Raw genomic sequence first — 23658 nt, forward strand, 5'->3', positions numbered from 1 at the left:
ATCCCAGTGTGTATAGATAACCACCATTAACAACTTCTTGGGCATAATTCCAGACATTCTTTGTGCATATGTAAGAATGTGATTATCATCATCAGCTCTCTTTTACAGACATTCAAATAGGATCTTCTTGTTCTGCAGCTTGCTTTTTCTTTTAATAAGTTCTAGGTATCTTCCCAGAACACCTTTCTTTCAAGAGGACATATACTACTTCAACTGAATGGAGGTATAATAAATTACACATGTCCTACTGACGGACAGTAAGGATATTTCCTATTTTTCACTACTAGAAAAAAATGCTGTGAAAAACATCCTAATATAATTATTTGAATGTCTTATGAATACATTCACAGAGATAGCATTGCTGAACCAAACTATATGTTTTAAATTTTGAAAACATTGCCAGAATGTGCTCTAGAAGGTGTCTATCAATTCAACTGCTTCACTATCAATTTTAAAAAAAGAGACAGAGAATGCTTGCTTCTCTTTATCCTCCAGAGGTGATGTGCTACAAAAACCTGAGAAACTTCACATTAAGTAATATGTGGTTCTTTAAAAAGTTTGGAAACTATTGTATGGTGTCTATGAATTTCCAGTTTTACAACTGGACAATGATTTTAACATCAAACACAGGTTTGTTAAATAAGATTTCTCTGTAAGATTCAATGAAAGATTCATCTCATTCAAATTTTATTGCCTAAACACTCATTTTTGGCAAGAAACTTTGCTTGTATCTCCAGAGTTTAGAAACAGAATTTAAAGAATCCTAATGACAGAGTCATTATTAAGCATTGATTTACAGATGATGTGTTATGGGAAAAGTAAAAATAATATGTCAAGAGGCTTTTGGAAATAGCCTTTTCCTCCTAATTTTAAGATAAAGAAACTTACTTTTTGCTGTAATTCTAATGTAACCTAATGATATAGCTTAATAATGAGTACCTCTTTGACAGACAAGAATCCTAAAAGTCACACTTTTACATCACTTCTTGCTAAAGACAACAAACAAGTCACCATTTTCCTCAGACTGCCCTATTCTGCAGGACATTCAAAACTAAATACGCAGGCGTTTCTAGTTTCCCACGGTTTCTAATCTAAATTTTTAAGTTGTTTATTAGGATTCACTTTAAAGACATACAAATACTTCATATGCATCCCCAAGAAACATTTTTCTGTATATACTGCCTAGGGTGAAGTCTCTACACAATAAAACAGCTTATTTAAATACAGTCACAACAGCATACTTAAAACCAAATGATAGGATGTCATACCGTATCACGGGACCATACTGTTACTAATTGAAAAGATTTTGCTTACAACATCATTTTCCAAAGCCTCCAGTTCGTCATTGGTAGTGAGTTCACCTGCATCCCAAGGCTCCAGGTCCTTTTCTTTGTGTTCACCATTCACTTTAGCACTGATAGCAGAGTCAGTAAAAGCATCTGCAAAGGATGGTTTTGGATGAAAGATCATACAACCAGACACTGGGCTACAAGAATACACACATGAATTATCAACAAAAATGCTAAAAAAAGTATTATGAAAAGTGACTTTCTAATATAGAAAAAACAGCATTCATTAACAGTATGCTTTCAGCTGTGTAATGCTTCTAATGCTTTTATCTTCAAAACACTTAACTTGTTCACTAAGTGGCATCGTAGATGACTACTGAAGGAAGGTATGTTTTACACATATAATTTTAAGCCACATGAAATGTTATAATGTATTCACACGAGTCATAAAAATATATTTAAGTATATTAAAAAATAATTAGTTTGTGTTTCAGAATTGATCCAGAAATTTTCTATGAATTCATCTAAAGATCTCTCATGTTTAATTGACACATTAGATATGCACTCAGAGCTGCTGCAGCCAAACAGACGCAGATCTTTTAACTTTCCAAATCCATGTCCACATGCAGGGGTCAATATTCTAACATACCCTTGCCATTAATAACAAAAGTCATTCTAAGTGACCCATCTCCACACAGAACCCTATTTCCCCATAGCCACTCTGTTACAAAATTCAGGCCCCACTGTGTTATCTGTCCTCAGAAAGGCCTACCTAGACTTTCTGTCAACACTTTCTCACCTGTCTATCCTCTCTCCTCTTCTGCTAATGTTACTGAGGAGCACTAGCTTGTGAAAGCAGCATGGCATGGCATCGGTATGCTCACTGGCAGGATCTATCTATCCCATGGCTGCTGTCCAGCAAAGAAACTGTTTCTCCAGTTCAAAGTCAGGACTCAGCTAAATAAAAGTCTACTTGGGCAATGACAATGTTAGAAAATGCTTTGGAGATACAAGCTTACATTTAGATGTCTGGGCCTAAAGGGTATCCCCCACCACACAAGGCTGTGGAGTAATACTTCTGCTGACCTGGCTGTGCCAGAGTACTGGCTCCCAGTCAAAAAAATCAACACTTGTGTCTTCTTCAAAAGAGACAATTCCAGGGGGATTTTTGATTTGGTACTGTTTCTATCAATGTCAGTGGCTACCCAATGGGCATGGCGATAGTGAAATAAGAAACTTGAGCCGGCATGGCACTCTAAGTCTAGCTAGCTCTTACCTCCTCTCATCTCAAACTAGGGGTGGTTAAGTGCATGTGGGTGTGTGTTCACGCACACTACATAATAAAAGCATAATTGCACATATGGGCTTAGCTACCAGCCCTATCAGGCAGCATGGCTCCTGCTGCCAGCAATTATACAAGCCAAGAGCATGCCAAGGGGGATTCCTAGAGCAGCAGGTCTCAGCTGAGAGTGGGATCAGCACTCATTGGAAGATGACTGCATTTTGGGAAGTTCTCTTAGGGGTTCTAACAGACTGATATTATCTTCACAATGCCATCCTCAGCTGTAAGTCACTGAAAGACCCTACAAATTTGAAGTTCTATTCTATGTCACCTTAAAGTTATGCAAATTCTAGGTAAAATTAATTTTGCCTTAAGAGTATTTTCAAGAATGTGAAATGCTCCAAGAAAAACATCAAACAATAACTCACAATAGGTGGCTGAAATTCCCTATTTTAATTCTCACACAATTAGAACAGAAAACTAAGACTACGTAGAAATCACAAATCAGTCATACAAGCAGCAAGGGGATTAATTCTCATTTAAGAGCCTGTTAATGTTTTAATCACACTAGTTGTTGAAAAGCATATATTTAAATAAATAAGGCATTTACGCAGATGGAAACCCAGAAATAAAGACAATACTTTTTTATTCTAGAAATTAAAATCCAGAACAACAGAAGGTTTAAAAAAAAAAGAAACAGAAACAGATCCACATAAATGGACTTATTGTTATTGCAGGGTGTTTGTGTGTGTCAAAGTATTTAGAAAAGACTAAGGACTGAGTCAGCAGTCCTCAAATTGAAAAAATGAAATATACAATAGAAACAGCTTAAATATACTTCTACTGGTATTATTTTAAACAAAAATCACAAGGGATCCTTGAAGAGGGAACCAAGGTGAAAAAGCAAGAGTCTAAAACTTCACTGAACCAAGTTTTACTCTGCTAATTACAATTTAGGTCGTATTAAGAGGCCATTATTAAACTACCTATCTTTAAAAAAAAATACTACATTTTTATCTTAAATCAACCTTATAAATGAATTAACTGTTCACACAGTGGTTCTTAGCATCCCATTTTTCTTTCAGGACAGAAAAGGTGTGGGAGGGAAAACACAAAAGTATGTTTGTATTGGTGAGGAATGATATTCCTTGATTCAAAAATTTCTCCCAAAGAAAAAGTCTCTGTATAAACATGAGTAAATATTTTAGGGAAAGATGTGCGTAAGATGTACAAAGTGGAGAATCAGCAAAATGAGGCTATCGTGTCAAGACGGCAGGATAAAGCCTGGTCATATTAATAATACCATATTTCGGGTCAACATTCTATCATTAGTTAGAAGGAAGCCAGACCTGGGTATTCATTCTATATTCTTACCAATATCTATTACTATTAAGTCCTGAATAGTTATTTTATTAATAGCTGCATTTGGATTTTTGAAAAGAACCACTGTTGGTATGAAACAGTACAATGTTAGTGCTAGGATTTCTGCAAATATAATTTAATTAAAATTGTGCAAATTTTGCAATGCCATAAAGTCATAGTGTATTAATTTCCCATTATCCTCTATGGTAAGAAGCAAAAGCATTAAAAAAGCTGGATGCAAGAAAATGTGACTGTGAGAAAAATGTTAACCTGTTTCTGAAAGAACTACAGGCATAAAAAGAAAAGAATAAAAGTGATCAGATGAGATAATAAAAGATGACAAAGATGTGCTTCATTCCCTGCCTGATGGAATCCAATTTAGGGAAAGGGGAGAAAGGGCATAATACTGTCCCTGCCTCCAAACGTTCCCTTCCTTTTCTGAGCCAGTGGTGCCACCTGGTGGTGATCAGAAAGAAATGTCTCAACCAATGTGCAGCCTCTGTTCCTCAGCCCCATGCCCAGGAAATGAGCTCTTTTTCCCTCCATCTCAGTCAATTATGACTCTGAAAAAAAATCAAAGTTGCCTGAGAATTTTTAAATGGCCAGAAAAGTGGTGAAAAAGTAACACTTATTTTAAGCTAAAAAAAATAAATTTAAATTGACTAAAACTACAAAATGACATAAAACTAGATGAGATTAAAAAACCATTATCAGACTTGACATCAGAAGCCCTCAAATGTGCTTTCAGAGAAGCCTTCACCAAAATCCTCAGCTACTCATGTCATCTCTCAATTAAAAGTGCTTTTCTTCAAACACTAAAATTTCAGATAAAAAACTTATTTCAATGATATTGTTCTGATAGATCAATTATTAATATTGTGACCTTTTTCAACGACTTTAAAAACATATTTTCTCATCATATACCATGAGTTTTATATGGACCAATCTATACACAACAGAGTATCAGTTACAGTGGGTGCTATCCTAGCAACTAAGAGACCAGAGAGTTGGACACAACTGAGCAACCGACACTTTCACTTCAAAAGGCATTCTAATACAGATTAGCATGCATGTGTCCTAAGTCGTGTCCAACTCTTTGCGACCCCATAGACTGTAGCCCACCAGGCTTCTCTGTCTACAAATCTTCCAGACAAGAATACTGGAGTGGGTTGCCATTTCCTTCTCCAGGGGATCTTCTTGACCCAGGGATCGAACCTGCGTCTCCTACATCTGCTGCATTGGCAGGAGGATTCTTTACCACTGAGCCACCTTGGAGGCCCAATACAGACTAGAGTAACATAAAAAATAATATTTTTCTGAACTGTACACAAATCCAAGGGTTTCCCCAGGAGAAATGGAATTTGAGGCCAGAAGAAGATTACATTTTTGTTTTATATTCTTCTGTTCTGTATGAGTATTTATACTATGAATACATACTAAATCATGTATTTTATTATACAGCTATTAAAAAACACAGTATTAAAGAAAAGGATAAACAAAAAAGATGGGCATAGTGAACACACTAAGGGCTCAGGGTGTGTGGAACAGAACAACAAAAGCAAGGTGACAAGTGGAGGCACTGTCCTAGGCAAGAGAGAGAAAAAAGAAAAGACTGCAGAGAAATGGGACACAGGGAGTCTCTAGATTAGTGAATTCTTAACCTTTATTCTTTGATCTATGGATCCCTTCAGCATATGGGGAGCTTACAAATTTAAATGCAAAAAATACATAGAAAACCACAGGAGACCAATTATAATGATGTTTCCCTGATGGCTCAGATGGTAAAGAATCCACCTACAATGTGGGAGACCTGGGTTTGATCCCTGAGTTGGGAAGATCCTCTGGAGGAGGGCATGGCAACCCAATCCAATACTCTTGTTTGGAGAATCCCCATGGACAGAGGAGGCTGGCAGGCTACAGTCCATGGGGTCGTAATGCAATATAATGAAATGCAGTTATCAAAATCTGAAAAACCCAATCTGTGCCACAGTTAATATATATGGTTCTTTACTGATGCATTAAACAGTAAGATCTAACAGCAAATCTAATACCTACTATAATTTTAGAGGTAATAAGCATAAAAATATTCAAATCTATACAAATGGTATGAAATTAACTGAATTCTATAGGTGCTGAAGTCACAGATAATGCAGTGGTTTGTTGTCTACATTAATAATGGAAGGAAACACTAAATTTCAATAAAAATTTAATGAAAATAAAGATGTACTATTTTTTTCTATCCAAGTTCATGAATGCTCTGAATCTTCATGAACCATGGGGAATCCATGGAACCAGGTTAAGAACACTGGCTATGTGTTCTTAAAAGCAGGAAAAAACAGAAAAAGTATTCTGCTGTGGATAAAGGAAATGAGGTACACAGAGTAATGACTGCAGGGGATAATCATCAGGTTGCAGAAACAGGTTAGAAAAGGGTCTGGCAGAGCCTAAGCTCTGGCAAGAGCTAGAAACTCTACATTCCTAACTAACTGGCACCACAAAGGTATTTTCCCAGTCACATTCCTTTTCCTAATTAAAGCAGTAGAGAGTTTAAAAATAGAAGGCCAGGGAAGGGTCAGAGAACCCTGTGAGGGGCAAGAAAAGAAGAAGTAGGTGTAAATGTGAAGGTGGCCATAGTCAAGAGTAGTAGATTTTGGAAAAGAAGCAGTTACGAGTGATGACAAAGTCATGAAAGCAGGTTGCTAAAATAAGATGGAAATTAACAGTATTGAAGTAACAGAGCTAAATTTTCACAGGAATAGTGTTCGTTCCAAATGATGAAACTGAAAATAAATTTTTCAAAATCTACCATTTGCAAACTAATATCTGAAGATATAAGGGTCTAAGTCATAAAACTATGTGAAACGTAAACGCATTCCAAGTGTATATAACCCCTCTGTTCTAAATATCAAGTTATATTGCATAATAAATCACACAACAGCACTTGCCTATAAATCAGACAAAAATGCAGAAGTGGATAATGTCATTCTAAATATACACAACTATTTTCTAATCATAATTTTGGGCCTATTAAGCAGAACTATTTAACAATTAAAATGTTGGAAGTGGTTTATTTGATACACCATGTGACAGGAGTTAAAGAACCACAAAATTCAAGTCTTTGAAGTTAAATCCACTGAGGTCAGTTAAATCTCAACTTTAAAAAGAAACGTAAGGAGAGAATGAATCAGGAAGAACTAATACTGTAAAACATTCGAAACAAAACACAAGGCCATCCTGACTTCACACGGGATAGGGTCAGGACAGGAAACTAGGATCTGTCTCTGCAGCACACTTCCCACCCCCTCAACCTCAAACAGACAACACAGCCTTCCATGCTTATAATCGGTTCCTGTCCCAGAAGCTAAAATCCTCAATCAAACACCTGTCTTTAAAAGCTTTAATCTTCGGAGGGACTTCCCTGACAGGTCAGTGATTAGGACACTGTGTTTCCACTGCAGGGGCTGCATGTCCCATCTCTGGTTGGGACATGCACCCCCTAAGATTCCACATGCTGCAGGACACAAGTCTTTTGGGCAAATAAAATAAAAGCCAACAGTGACAAAACCATGACTTTCTATAAGATGGAGACGTAACAATAAAGGTGAACACATTGGCAAGCAAACACCTAACAACACCCTGCAGAACAGGACGGACAAACACAACAAAATTAACTAAGAACAACAGGCCAAACACCTGCACCATGCATTTTATTCAAAATTCTGAATAATTCTTAAAATAATTTCTTACCTTGGTAGAAAAGAATGTCATTTTTCCAAACTGAACTACCTAATCATATCTTTGCCTTTAGGGCACTTGAACAAGCAAAATGAGTTTTGTGACCCAAAAGTAGAAAGGGCTTCATTTTTACCCTGGTCAACACAAAAATCTGTGAATCTCTAAGGTGTGATATCTTTTAATCATGTGATTTCAAATTGAACCAAAGTTGATTTCATACTATTCTTCACAGATACAAATTTAAATCCAAAAATTTGTGGCAGGAATACACAGAAGAACTGTACAAAAAAGATCTTCACGACCCAGATAATCACGATGGTGTTATCACTCACCTAGAGCCAGACACGTGGAATGTGAAGTCAAGTGGGCCTTAGGATGCATCACTACGAACAAAGCTAGTGGAGGTGATGGAATTCCAGTTGAGCTATTCCAAATCCTGAAAGATGATGCTGTGAAAGTGCTGCACTCAATATGCCAGCAAATTTGGAAAACTCAGCAGGGGCCACAGGACTGGAAAAGGCCAGTTTTCATTCCAATCCCAAAGAAAGGCAATGTCAAAGAATGCTCAAACTACCGCACAATTGCACTCATCTCACGCACTCGTAAAGTAATGCTCAAAATTCTCCAAGCCAGGCTTCAGCAATATGTGAACCATGAACTTCCTGATGTTCAAGCTGGTTTTAGAAAAGGCAGAGGAACCAGAGATCAAATTGCCAACATCCGCTGGATCGTGGAAAAAGCAAGAGAGTTCCAGAAAAACATCTATTTCTGCTTTATTCACTATGCCAAAGCCTTTGACTGTGTGGATCACAATAAACGGTGGAAAATTCTTCAAGCGATGGGAATCCCAGACCACCTGACCTGCCTCTTGAGAAACCTGTATGCAGGTCAGGAAGCAACAGTTAGAACTGGACATGGAACAACAGACTGGTTGCAAATAGGAAAAGGAGTACATCAAGGCTGTATATTGTCACCCTGCTTATTTAACTTATATGCAGAGTACATCAAGAGAAACGTTGGGCCGGAAGAAGCACAAGCTGGAATCAAGATTGCCGGGAGAAATATCAATAACCTCAGATATGCAGATGATACTACCCTTATGGCAGAAAAGTGAAGAGGAACTAAAAAGCCTCGTGATGAAAGTGAAAGTTGAGAGTGAAAAAGTTGGCTTAAAGCTCAACATTCAGGAAACAAAGATCATGGCATCCGGTCCCATCACTTCATGGGAAATAGATGGGGAAGCAGTGCAAACAATGTCAGACTTTATTTTTTGGGCTCCAAAATCACTGCAGATGGTGACTACACCCATGAAATTAAAAGACACTTACTCCTTGAAAGGAAAGTTATGACCAACCTAGATAGCATATTCAAAAGCAGAGACATTACTTTGCCAACAAAGGTCCGTCTAGTCAAGGCTATGGTTTTCCAGTGGTCATGTATGGATGTGAGAGTTGGACTGTGAAGAAGGCTGAACGCCGAAGAATTGATGCTTTTGAACTGTGGTGCTGGATAAGACTCTTGAGAGTCCCTTGGACTGCAAGGAGATCCAACCAGTCCATTCTGAAGGAGATCAGCCCTGGGATTTCTTTGGAAGGAATGATGCTAAAGCTGAAACTCCAGTACTTTGGCCACCTCATGCTAAGAGTTGACTCATTGGAAAAGACTCTGATGCTGGAGGGATTGGGGGCAGGAGGAGAAGGGGACGACAGAGGATGAGATGGCTGGATGGCATCACTGACTCGATGGACCTGAGTCTGAGTGAACTCCGGGAGTTGGTGATGGACAGGGAGGCCTGGCGTGCTGCGATTCATGGGGTCGCAAAGAGTCAGACATGACTGAGCAACTGAACTGAACTGATGTATACATTTCTAACATATAGAGCAACTAATCCAACTTAATTTTTTTAAAAGACTTTCAAAATAGCCCATACGCATATTTTAATACTTTACTCCTTCACCTGTGCTTCCAACTTTTCTCACTTGTACCAGAATCATCTGGGCCTTGTTTAAAAGTAAAACTTGGGATTTTGTTTTCTGTATTTCAAAAGGGTATTAAAATGCCTACTAGAAGTAACGTTTTGTCAGAAAAATATACTCTGAATATGTTATGTTATAGGAAAGTTGCTTTTAGTTTGGCTAGGAATAACTGCTTTCTTGAGTTTCCTGGATATGAATGATAGTTACCAGTTAATGTCTGTGTAAGAAAAACAAAACCTACTTGTTTTTCTTTGGTTTGGGTGTAGTGTGTATAAAAATATATAAAACTTCAAAAATATCAGTTCAAAGAATAAGCATATGTTGAGTACCTACTATGGATCCGTAAGGCATTATGCTAAGATACAACAGGGCATACACATCCCTAGGTTCTATAAACATAATTTCTTTCTTTTTTTTTTTTATAAACATAATTTCTAAACTCCAGAAAGTTATAAAGCTTTGAGAGAGACAAAATACACTACTTTGTAAAGCTGAATATTCAATACATGATGTAAGACAACTGATTCTCCTACTGTGCTCCATGAAATCCAATTTCTTATAGGTATCTCAGCAGACAGCAAAAGCTGAATAAATATGATTCTAGCATAAATTCCCAATCCCCTCCCCGACCACTACTTTGTAAGTGGGACTCAGCATGAGACATCCTTGGGAACAGGGGGGTGCAAACTACTCTGTGCTGAAAATAAAATAGAAAGTATAGAAGTCATTGACATAGACAATAAAAAAGACAACCACAGTGAGCAGGAAAGGTCACGGAAGACTCCAAAGAGGAAAGGAGATTTGAGCTTGGTCTTGAAGAAGTATCTAAAATTCTAGTTAGGAAGAAAAGTCTTTATTCAGAGCGGAGAATAAATCCAGCAGTGAGATAACTGAGCTCAAAGATGAAGATATGAATGGCTAGCATGCAGAAAATGCCACTTAGGTCAAGAAGCAAATTAATATTGGGGAATAATGAGAGGTGAGGTTGAAAAAGAAAAGTTTCATTGAGGAGGGCCCTGAATGCCAAGGTATAGCATCTCAACTTTCTTCTATAAGCAACAGTGGTCACTGTAGATTTTTTAACACAGGATGAAATGTCTGACAACAAAACTATATAGCCTAGAGCAATAGTTATTTTGACTGTGATCTTCATAATAAGTTTCTGAGTCCTATAACTCAAAGAAAATTTACCACTCAAGGAAGAAGGAACGGTAAAGCTTTAGCAAGAGAACCAAGGTGGAGACTATCAGAACAGCTTAAGTAGGCAAGAGAGCTCAAAGGTATCAGCCTCAAAAGTACAAATACAGGAGAGGAAAAGCAGCAGTAATGAGCTCTAAGAAACACAGTAACCCCCTGAAAAAGTTCTTTCCTGAGCAACAAGCAACTCCAAGGAAAAGTAGATATACTATATCTATTTTCAGTCTAAACATCACTCCTTGTGCAAAAAATTAATTAAAAATCTTAAGAGATTCTATGGTTTTCTAGTTAGAATCAAACCAAACCACCCAAAGCATTTTCTTTTGTTCTTTTCTGAGATCTGACCCAGATACCCCTTTGACCAAAGTCTGGAAAGAATAAACTGATGCAGAAAAGCAAATACCAAAGTTCTGTTCTTGTTAAAAATATAATTTGCAAATTAATTTATGTTTCTGTTCCTCTGAAGGAGACCAACAGAAAAGCCTAGAATATGACTAAAAAATAGGACAGACATCTCAATCAGTACACCATTCAGAACATGCACAGGACAACAGGGCTTCCACAATAAACAACCATACAAATCCTTTCGATACTACAATATACTAGATCACAAGTCTGAATAAAGCACTTGAACCCAGTAGCTCATTTAGGCAGCACCAGCTTGTACCAGACTGCATCAATAATGAAGAAACCTCATATTCTTCCTATACAAAATGAAATATTAAATTTTATCATACTATGATGATATGAGATATGAGATAAATATCCCTGAGAGAAAATACATCCTACTAAATATTAAGTTCTGGTGACTTCCCTGGTGGTCCAGTGGTTAAGACTCTGGCTTCCACTGTAAGGGGCATGGGATTAATCCCTGGTTGGGGCATTAAAATCCCACATGCTGTTCAGTGTAGCCATAAATGAATAAGTAGTAGTTCTTATTTTCCCTACTAATAAACTGCTTGTGACATGAAAAAATTGGGATTCCCTAGTTAAAACTCTGGCAAAATATTTTTAAGAAAATATTTCACCTTAGTTTTACTAGGCCCATTATATAACATAAAAGGCACTATAATTAGGAATTTAACATTTGAAAAGTAATCTTCTTAAAACATTAAATTAGCTAAATTAAGTTGAACTGAAATGGATATCTGACTTCAAAATATCAACCAAGTTATTAGGGAAAAAAAATTTAAACCTACAAACCAGATTCCTTTGAAAGATCTGAATGAAGATCAGTAGTCAAGACTCCATTGGACCAAATGCACACCAAATTCTATAGCAAACCCAGGTTAATGTAACTTACAGAAGAACAAGGGAAAAATGGAAGGCAACTTTGTGAGGCTTGTTGTATTTAAAAAAACAAGGTGTTAGATGCCACAGAATGTTACATTTCTAATTGATAGAAATCAATTAGAGATAACACTATCTCCAAAACAGAGAAGATAAATTCTAACAAAAACCTCAACAGAAAGATACACTTGGTGCAGTGATATCCAGAGGTGAACACTTTGTTTTCAGCTTCCCCATTAAGCTCCTGGTTCAGAACTCCCTTTTGAGGGGTGAACAGAACCTTTAGTTTGTGCTGTCCAAAAGAATGAAATCATCTAATTTTGTTTGAGCAGTTTTTAAAAATAAAAGGTACTGTTTTCATCTCAAAAGTTAAAGAGAAAGGAAAAGGGAAAGAAAGGGCTTTTGCAGAAAATGTAGCAGAAAAAAATCTCACGTAAATTCAAAAATATTTAAGAATTAAAAAACAAAATGTGGGAACTGTATTTCCAATACTATTAGGCAATACAGTAGTCTTTTTACAACAACTAACTCTTAAGCCTATAACAAAAGTGTTTGGAAATAGGTTAAGAAAAAGCTAATTCCAATTCTTAAACATCTATACAAACACCATTCTGTGTCCTTGGCAGATAAACATTTTACAGATTCAGACTGTTCTTTTCTAATAAATTAGAAGAACTGTTCAAGTGCACATGCTCACTTAAAACTCTTTGTGAGGCCTGATCCAGGTAAAAAAAAAGCAACAATTTCTATTTATAGTCAGATGGAACAGAAATTAAAGGTGGAGACAATTCATCCACATTCTTTCATTGCCTGGCTTTATTACTAGTTTTAATATATTTGCTATTCATAAGATTCCATTGAGACTGTGCAGGCCAAGAGAAAAAACAAAACTAAAACCAGACAGTAACTGAGTATTCTAGCCTTACACACAATACTATCAAGTAAATGGTCTTCCTGAAAACGTCCTGGACTTGTCTGAATTACCTACTAGGAGATTGCTGGCACAAATAAGAGACCTATAAATTCATGGAACATGATAGAGAACTCAGAAATAAATCCACACATCTATAGATAATTAATCTTCAACAAAGGAGGCAAGACTATACAACAAAGAAAAGCCGGTCTCCTCAGCAAGTGGTATTGGGAAAGCTGGACAGCTGCATGTAAATCAATGAAGTTAGAACACTCCCTCACACCATACACAAAATTAAACTCAAAATGGCTCAAAAACTAAATGTAAGACATAACATCATAAAACTCCTAGAAAAGAACACAGGCAAAACATTCTAACATAAATCATAGCAACGTTTTTCTTAGGTCAGTCTCCCAAGGCAATATAAATAAAAGCAAAAATAAACAAATGGAACCTAATCAAACCTTTAAGTTTTTGCACAGCAAAGGAAACCACAAGCAGAACGAAAAGACAACCCCTAGGAAGGGAGAAATTTGCAATGAGATTGACAAGGTCTGCATTTCCAAAATATACAAGTAGCTCAACACAACTTAGTATCAAAAAAACAAATAACCAAACAAAAAATGGGCAGAAGATCTTAATAGGCATTTTCCCAAAGAAGACATACAGATGGCCAATAGGCACGCAAAGATGCTGAACATCACTAATTACTAGAGAAATGCAAATCAAAACTATAATGAGCAACCACCTCACACTGGTCAGAACGGCCATCATCAAAAAGTCTACCAATAAAAAACGCTGGAGAGGATGTGCAGAAAAGGGAGCCCTCCTACACAGTTGCTGGGAATGTAACTGGTGCAGCCACTACGGAGAACAGATGTAGGTTCCTTTCAAGGAATATAGAAGAGTTATAAATATAGAAGAGTTATAAACATGAAGAATACAGCAGATACTTTGTGTATGCTCCAAAAACATACAAAGAAATAACATGCAATACTTCCCTATTATGTACCTCAAACTACCCTATGTATTAAGTTTTCCATCACCTGTTCCACTATACCTGTTTAACTTTTTTAATCTCAATCTCTGTACCACCTCCATACTGGCCTCAGTAAATGCTGATTCATCTCCATTTACTACTTGGACCCAGCATAAATACATCCTTCTCTAACTTGCCTACAGCAAGGCTGAGGCAGTAAACCTTATAATGGTACAGTTTTAAGAGAAGACTATTAGAACACGGATTGACTTAGAAAACCTACTTCCTTAAAAACAAAAAACAAACCTACTCCCAATGGCCATAGGCCCAAGACAATCAGCTTCCTAGACAGCCATAAGAACACTTGCCTCTATCACCCCACCTGCCTACCTACCACAGGGTCTATCCTCCCTCCTGCCAAAAAGGCAGGCTGTCAATCCCCATCACTTGCCCAGTGTTAGAGCTGCCTGCCTGCCTGTCCAATGTTAGCACTTGCTGCTCAGCTACAGAACCTCCTGCACTCCTTACTCCAAGATGCCTACTCAGCTGCAAGGCTGTGTGGCCAGCCCACCACACTGGAGTGCCAGACATGAATGAATCTGAAACACATTGGATTCCTCAGAATCTAAGGCTTTGCAGGCCATATGCTGCTCTGGGACCTGCCTCTTCCTGGACTGACGTGGCATTCCTAATGTCATGCACTTCAGAAAAGATTCCACTGTTATTCAGAGGACCTCACCCTATCAGACACATAGGATGATCACATGAAAACAGAACAGTTCAACACCAGAATAAAATAATCCAGACAATTTTATTTCTCACTGTTCTCTCATTACCCATTCACAACCCGAATTACTCCAACTACTACGACAGACACAAGTCTTTATGTCTCTGAACTTTATTTGGGATTTAATGCCACCAATTTCAACTTTCTGACATGGGAAGGGAATTAAGGATGGAGCTGGGGTCTGGGTGTGGGAAGTCTGGGCACAACCAGATGCAGCTACATTGGGCAGCCACGTAATAATTTCAAGATGCAGGGGTAATTCCACTTCAAGTTCAGGTTCAACTGGTTTTATATCCTTCAGGAGTGGAGAATCTGCACTCTCCTCCTTGAAAAACTTTCAATCCTGCATCAGCTTTGGAAAGGATAGCTTCTAGCGTTCCTTTGGATCTCATGGAAACTTATACTTAAGTGAGTAGTGAGTACAGTATGGATAAAGCAATGGTTGAATTTGCAATGATGGATCGGGAACTAAACCATTATTTAAAGGCTGTACAATAAACCATGTAAAAGAAGAATGTCCAGAAAAAATATCCAATCTAAAATTATTAATGAAGTTGTTTTTGGCTTTACAGAATAAGAATTCTGATGTAGACTTTCAAAATAATGAAAAATCTGTACAATTCAAACAACAGCTGAAAGAACTAAAGAAGCAATATGGTCTTCAAGCAGACAGGATGATGGCACAAAAGGAGCTGATGAAGATGATTGTGACTCAAAGTCAGACCGACTTCATCTGCCCCATTTACACACTTGGAAATGAAGAAACCAGTGAAAAATAAAGCACGTGGCCACACCTACGAAGAAGAAGCCATTGCTGGCATGATAGAGTCTAAGCACAAAAGGAAGAAAAAGGCCTGTTGCCTGAAAATTGGCTGTAGCCACACAGATGTGAGAATGTCTGATCTCAGCCAGGAAGAGGTGCTGAGAAGGGCAACTGAGAGCCACAACAAGAAAAACATTGCCAATCTAACTAGGAAACCCCTGCAGGCAACTCCACAGCCTACCTCCTACCCCAGTCATCTGTAGAGAGTGATGCTTGTCCAAGTACTTTGGCTGGCTTTGTAGCACACTTTAGGGTAAAAAATCAAAGGTTTTAGTATATTTGAAAGCATTTTTCTATGTCCCAATACACATTCAAACCTACTATATTGTTTAAGTGTTCTATAATTTTAAATAAAACTTTGATTATCAACTTTCCATTTTTCCTGAATTCTTTCACATGCTTTGGTATCTCCAACTCTAAAAATGCCTAGAGCAGAGCTAGGATTCACATGGAGTACGTGAATTTCCTAGGAAATACCACAGAATTAAATGTAAAAGTCTCTGTGTAAAGGTATACAGCATCCCTAAGTTCTCAAAAGGGACCAAGAATATGAATTTCTTTGTACTGTCTATAGCAATTAGCACAGCAATGAATACATTCCAGAGCACAAAAAGTATTCGTTGCCTGGCTGTAGACATTAAGACTATTTATACGTTTCCTGTTCTTTGCATGAAACAGTGCTCCTTTAAAAATATGTGAAGGCTCTAATTTCATTCATTCAAAAGACATTTATATTGAGACCATACTATGTGACAGAACACTATACTAGACGTCAAGGATGAAAAACATACAGCACACAAGGAACTCAAAGCATAATGGAGGAGACAGAAACATCTAAATATAATACAACACACTATAAGGGAAGTAGAGACACTCGAGAGGAGGCATGTATGTGGTTGGCAGCTGATATTATGAGAGTATATAAGTGACTACATGTGTTAAGAACAGTTAGCAAAGAACACAGGAATTCCCTAGTGGTCCAGTGGTCAGGATTCGGCATTTTCACTGCCGTGGCCCAGGTTTAATTCCCGGTCAGGGAACTAAGATTTTACATGCTTCAGGCAACTAAGCCCAAAACACTGCAACTACTGAGCCCACACGCCCCAACTAGAGAGAAGCCCATGTACCACAATGAAAGGAGCCATGTCCTGCAACTAAAATCTGACACAACCAAATAAATGGTTAAAAAAAAAAAAAAAGACAACAATGGGATGCAGAGCCAGCAGAAAATGAGAGTCAACAAGTTTGGGTAAGAAAGGAATACAGAATAGTAATTAGAAGAATTCAAGATAACCAATTTTCTCATTTATTATTTTTTACTTATTGTAACAAAGGAGCTGACAAGCAAAAGTCATTCTTAAGACTAAATCTAACCTGACATAAGGAATCATGTGAAATTACACAGTACTAGATGAGAGTCAAAGGATGAGTGTTACAACAAAATACATTGTCTTATTTCACTGAAGCCAGTACAATATGTATTTTTGAATAACCGTAACAGCTGATATGCAGTAGGGAAAATGATCTAGGTTTTAGACTTGGCAAACTTTTCCTATAAAGGGGCAGACGGTAAATTTTTTTTTTAGTTTTCAAAGTCATATAGTCTCTAATACAATTATTCAACTTTATCACTACAACATTAAAGCAGCCAGAGACAATGCATGAACGAAATAGGCCTAACTGTGTTTCAATAAAACATTATTTACTGATGAGTTGATTTGGTCCATGAGCCTTAAGTCTGCTGATCCTTGTTCTACGGGCTGAGAACAGTACAAAAGGAAGTAGAAGAGAAGCCATAGAACTAAAATACAGTTGAGTTAGGGTATTAAATTTAAAAAAAAATGAATAAAGGAACTGTAAGAAGAGAAGAGGAAAAAAAGAGATGAGAAAGGGATGTTGGAAAAAGACAGGAAAACCATGTAAAAATCAAGTAGCAATAATATGCCAATTCCAAGGTAAACAGATACAAAGGCAGCTGAATGCTCTAAAAACAGATGCAAAATGAGAAGAGGAAAATGAGAGCATCCCAGGATCCGTCTGCACTGGAATTCACATAAAACACACACTAATTCTCCAGTGATAATTTGACAGTCTCTTCTAGTTGTGCTTGTACAAAAGGAACAGCCTGCAAGATCAAACTTGTTCTTCCTTTTGCCCGAAAGTCAAACTGGAATATATACAACATTCAAGAGATCAGATGAAACTTATTCACTATACCCTAAGATATCAATTACTGCTAGGCCTATTATTCACTTGAATATGTGTATGAAAGACAACTTTTAAACCTTATTAAAATCAATGTAGTTAGCATTAAAAACTTAAAAGCCACACGCATCTTACTAATTTTAAAGTTTCCCCCAAAATAAAGCCAGAGATTTAAAAAGGAAAAGAATTTTCAAACAATATAATAATCTTCATATTTCTACTGCCTGAGGCTTTTTTTTTTCCATTTTTGGTATTGTTTGTGGAGAAATTCTTTAAGGTAAATTCAGATTAATTCTGATTCAGCTCAGCTAAACAATAAATTAGACACACAATTTATGTCACTATAGGACAATGTTTAAGAATATGACTTGCGGTTAGATAGCACTTGGGTCTGTGTCCTCATTTCATCAAGTTAATTAATCCATGTCTCGGTTCCCTCACCTACAACATGGGGATAATAATCATACCCACTTTAGAAAGAAGCTATGATGATTAAATGAAAAAATGCACATGAAATACTTAGCATAGAGTCCAATACATAGAATTGGCACTTGAATTTTAGTTACATATTGCCAATTTAAGATTTTGACAGTACTATTTATTACAAGATAAAAACCCACAAAGGAAATAAATTTCCCTCTTCTTTTAGGAAGCTACAATGTAATACTAGTTTTGTTCTTATCACTCATTCATTTCTATTATTTCTAAAAGAAAAAAAAACCCTCAACCATCTACCCATTTAAAATGCAGAAAAGTAGTATAAAACTGATACCAACTGGGACTTTTCAAGATACTGTACAATTCTGAGACACTGTGAGGGAAGGAAAGAGTACAAGTTCTCAAGATCTCCAGAACACAGCCATTCCTAGGATCTTATCACATGAAATTCATGGCTCACATGCCCGACTACATCTCAGAATCAAACATTCAGAGCCTCACCCAGGCTAAATATCATGAAATCAGAATCTCTAAAAGTGAAAACTAGGTATTTTTTTAAACCCATGGGTGACTAGAATGTGAAACCAGCACTAAGAATCACTGCTTACATCCTACCTTCCTTTACTCAAGGAGATTAGAAATCTGAGTATGTGTTTAACACAAATAATGTTAATCTAAAAGCAGTACTAAATGACTTAATTTTCGTAATTAATAAATCATCATTTAACTTATATGCAGAGTGTATCATGTGAAATGCCAGGCTAGATGAATCACAAGCTGGAAAAAGATTGCCAGGAGAAGTATCAACAACCTCAGATACACAGATGATACCACTTAATGGAAGAAAAGTGATGACGAACTAAAGAACCTCTTGGTGACAGTGAAAGAGGAGAGCAAAAAAGCTGGCCTAAAACCCAGCATTCAAAAAAGTAAGATCATGGCATCCAGTCCTATCACTTCACGGCAAACAGATGGGGAAAATGTGGAAACAGTGTCAGATTTCATTTTCTTGGGCTCCAAGATCAATGTGGATGGTGACTGCAGCCACAAAATTAAAAGACACTTGCTCCTTGGAAGAATAGCTATGACAAAACTAGACAGTTTATTAAAAAGCAGAGACATCACTTTGCCAACAAAGGTCTATATAGTGAATGCTACGGTTTTTCCAGTAGTCATGTACGGATGTGAGAGTTGGACCACGAAGAAGGCTGAGTGCCGAAGAATTGATGCTTTTGAACTGTGGTGTTGGAGAAGGCTCTTGAGAGTCCCTTGGACTGCAAGGAGATCCAACCAGTCCATCCTGAAGGATATAAACCCTGAATATTCATTGGAAGGACTGATGCTGAAGCTCCAATACTTTGGCCATCTGATCAAAGAACTGACTCACTGGAAAAGACCCTGATATTGTCAAATACTGAGGGCAAGAGGAGAAGGGGGCGACAGAGGATGACATGGATAGCATCAATGACTCAATGGACATGAGTTTGAGCAAATTCAGGGAGATAGTGAAAGATAGGGAAGCCTGGGGTGCTGCAGTCCATGGGGTCGCAAAGAGTTGGACACGACTTAGCAACCGAACAACAACAATAAATCATGCCAATTATTCTTAAAGTTTTCTCTATAGTAATAGAATCTCTAAAACAATACTTTTATAGATGCAACTTCTGCCAGGATAGTGCTAAGAATCAGGACTAAGAGAACTGAAATCCTAAACACATGACTTGATACTATTTTCAGAACTCTATACACTGGACACAATTGTATAATTCACTAAACTCCTACAGTCCTTAAATAAAATACCTGAAATTACTCCACTACTCAATGTTCTCATCAAGTAAACTATTATGTATATAGTAAAATACATGCATCCCCTAATGAATATACCGAACACTATCAAAGCTATTGCTCTGATTTGGATTTTCTTGGCTTTCTACAATGAACACAATTTACCTAAGAAATAAAGGCATAATAAAATAATAAAAAAATAATAAAAATTTAAAGACTAACTTTTTAGTCTTGATTGATCTTTTACAAGGATCTTTTACATTGATCCTTTACAAGGATTCTTTATAAGGATCAATCTTTTACATTGATCTTTTACAACGATCAATGAATGGGACATTAATATCTTCAAGTAGTATTTATCCTTTCAAACTTAGGAAATGTCAATTGTCTTTAAGAATAATAAAAAAGCATGTTATGAATGGTTTCGAGCTAAATGGCCTGGTACCCAACAGATCAGGGAACATCTGTTGCAGCCAATACTTTTTTCCCAGAGCGCTAAGTGCTAAACTCAACTAAAATTTTATTTTTCCTTTTGATTTATGATCCAAGTCAATTTTAAAATTTAAAACAGTGAAATATTTCAACAGCTTAAGTATAAATAATTTTGTGCTCCTAGGCATAAGTAATGGAGAAGGCAATGGCACCCCACTCCAGTACTCTTGCCTGGAAAATCCCATGGATGGAGGAGCGTGGTAGGCTGTAGTCCATGGGGTTGCTAAGAGCTGGACACGACTGAGCGACTTCCCTTTCACTTTTCACTTTCATGCATTGGAGAAGGAAATGGCAACCTACTCCAGTATTCTTGCCTGGAGAATCCCAAGGACGGGGGAGCCTGGTGGACTTCCGTCTATGGGGTCGCACAGAGTCGGACACGACTGAAGCAACTTAGCAGGCATAAGTAAGATGAACTCCAAAGGCAATTACTAAAAAAGACTTGTTGGTACTTCCCTGGTGGTTCAGCGGTTAGGACTCTGCGCTTCCAGTGTCAGGGAACTAAGATCCCATGTGGCCTTAGCGGCCAAAAGACTTGTTTGCTTGTATGGGCCACTGAAGGACTCTTAGACAGAGTTGTGAATCAAAGACACAATATAAGAAGATACAAGATCAGAGCACAGTGCTTTCATCAACAATGCAAAAGCAGTTTCATAGTACCTAGAGCAGCTTGTTTCTGAAAAAGCAATCTATAAATAACTAAAGCTGAGAACCTTATTAAGAGGTCCAAGAGAAAGGCTTTAACTTTCTGGTGGCTTGTAATTTGAAATAACAGTGTAGAAGAAGTATCAGTGTAACAATGGAAACAGTTGGTATAGACTGAATGATGAAAACAAAAAATTGTTATAAGCTGCAACAGAAATGACTACAAAATTTCAATGCCACCGCTGCCCTCCCCAACAAAAAATCGTTTAAGAGTTTTAGAACCAGTTTCAAAATCACCCAAGAGAGGCTTTCAATGTGTTACTGAACACTCAGCATTGCAAAAATAGCCCAAGAGAGTTTTTCAATGTGTTATTGAACACTCAGCATTGCAGAGTATGCTCTCCAAATGAGTGACAGCAATTCCCACATTTTCTTCCTCAACAGACACCTGAAATAGACTAAATTTTAACATAACTACATCATTACTTTCATATTCTTAAAATAGTCCCATACTCTGAATATTTCTTCCAATATACATGTGCTAGTCACATTTTTCAACTTCATTTAGATAATCATTTTCCATCCATAGCTCTCTGCCTTTCTCCTTTATTTCCGTGCTTTTGACTTCTTTCCAGATTAAAAACCTATTTATAGAACAAGCATAGTAAAACATACATAGTAATATGTAAGTATTATTTATAATCATTATAAAACTAAAAATATGTAAGCTAAACATTTAAGTTGAACAGGACAAGAAATTTTTAGTTGAGTACTATTAGTAGCATTGACAGTAAAACTTCAGAAAATTCTTCACAAACTTCTTTTTAATAGAATACAGGTCTTCATTATTTATCCTACCCAAAGTACCAAGGAATATTCCTCTGAAGTTTTAAATATTTTCCAGCAAAAATGCATTTACATTCCTATTTGCCTTATTTCTTTTTAGAAATAAAAAGAGAAAAAGGAAAATTCTGCCATCAGTGTAGAATCTTTTCTTGAATAAATCTAATAAACCATGAAGCATATTTAGGAAATCAAAACTCACCTCTTCTTGCATAACTGGAGTCCATATCTTTAAACTGCACCACAACAAAGTCTGAACACTTGAACAAAATACTCTCCATTATTTCTTCACGTTTTGGCCCCGAACTGGATTCTGTACTTTTCTCATGTGCAGCATCAAGTACCAGATCACACTAAGGACGAAAAAAAAAAAATTAAAACATTTATAAAATAAAATCCAACAGGAATCCCTTTACACATCAAGGTACTATTTCTTATATGCCTTTGGTAAAAAATTATCTCAAGAGATCCTTATAATCATACTGTTTTCTCAGTAATATGATCTAGTATTCCAATATTCTAAAATTCTCTCATCTAAAAGTTGGTCTTTGCTTCCATGGTTTGCCTTAAGCACAACAGCAGTAAAGAGGAAAACAATAAACCACTAGGACCCCTCTTCTAGTCCATAATGCTTGCAAAGGCCAAAATATTTTAATAAGCACAAAGAGCAAGAAGCTGTTCTGATTATACAAGTATGTCTATAAAGTAATCAGTACTTGAAACCAAAGAGTAAAGTCATTCAAAGTGGTTTTAAGAAGTGCATTAAAGGTAATGTACTAAGCATGAAAATGTGATAAACGTAACTGTCTCATAACTATAAACTGCTAAATCAGAAACTAATGGACACATGGAAACATGCACACTAGTTGGTAATTCTCGGGGTTTTACATTATTTTTGAAAAAGTAAAAATTACCTTAGGACTGTATGTTTTAAAAACTCCTTCATATATACCTCCGTTTTTCACTTGTACTTCACATTTGGATCCCTAAAAACACATAATTAATTTATCAAAGAAACAGTGTGCTATGCAGTCATGGAAATAACTCCTTTCATTCTACTTTTTTCATTCAATGTATTAGGTAATCACTGACAGAATAAAAAATTTTAAAATATTAACAATACACTTAATTCTCAAAATTCTTCACGAGGTCCTGTTCAGTCTGCAGTATAAGTTTAAACTGAGAAATTTAGTATTTTTGACTCTAGCTTGAAAATGACAAAATAATGCACTAAAGACAATCAACTAGTAATATTATTTTGTACACAGCAGACTTAACAAGATTGCTTTTACAGTGAGTTACAATGACTTGAATAGAGTTCTAATTTGTTTTCTACATCATCCTGATTAAACATGATCTAAGAAATGTTACTTTTATCATTCATTCACATTTAACTTTAAGAAATTATTTTATTCCACTCACAAGGCAGTTTCTCCCCAATACTCTGAAAACTTACAACAACTGATGTAAGAATATGAACCATCCTCATATTTGCATAGATTCCATCAAAAGAAATCTGTAATATTAAGAAAAAACATTATTGGCACTCATTATTTATCTCTGTATATATTACAGTTAACACTTCTTCTGTTACAAAATGTTTAGTTAGCTTTATAC

The 23658-nt window shown here is 36.6% G+C and overlaps 1 protein-coding gene and 1 pseudogene across 9 annotated transcripts in view; one reads left to right on the forward strand and one right to left on the reverse strand.

The window, feature by feature from the left end:
* ATXN2 (ataxin 2) overlaps window positions 1–23658 on the reverse strand; it is a 101982-nt gene that overhangs the window by 46153 nt on the left and 32171 nt on the right. For all 9 annotated transcript variants that reach the window (XM_055549748.1, XM_055549739.1, XM_055549741.1 and 6 more), the window contains exons 3-6: window positions 23498–23557; window positions 22956–23027; window positions 22244–22394; window positions 1315–1439 (exon numbers count right to left, since the gene is read on the reverse strand). In XM_055549748.1, coding sequence (XP_055405723.1) covers window positions 1315–1439; window positions 22244–22394; window positions 22956–23027; window positions 23498–23530 — 381 coding nt within the window. In that variant the 5' untranslated portion in view covers window positions 23531–23557. The remainder of the gene's footprint in view (window positions 1–1314; window positions 1440–22243; window positions 22395–22955; window positions 23028–23497; window positions 23558–23658) is intronic.
* Window positions 1659–15836, forward strand: LOC129630278 (E3 SUMO-protein ligase NSE2-like; annotated as a pseudogene).

Source organism: Bubalus kerabau, chromosome 16 (assembly GCF_029407905.1).
Source record: "Bubalus kerabau isolate K-KA32 ecotype Philippines breed swamp buffalo chromosome 16, PCC_UOA_SB_1v2, whole genome shotgun sequence".
Classification (NCBI taxonomy): domain Eukaryota; kingdom Metazoa; phylum Chordata; class Mammalia; order Artiodactyla; family Bovidae; genus Bubalus; species Bubalus kerabau.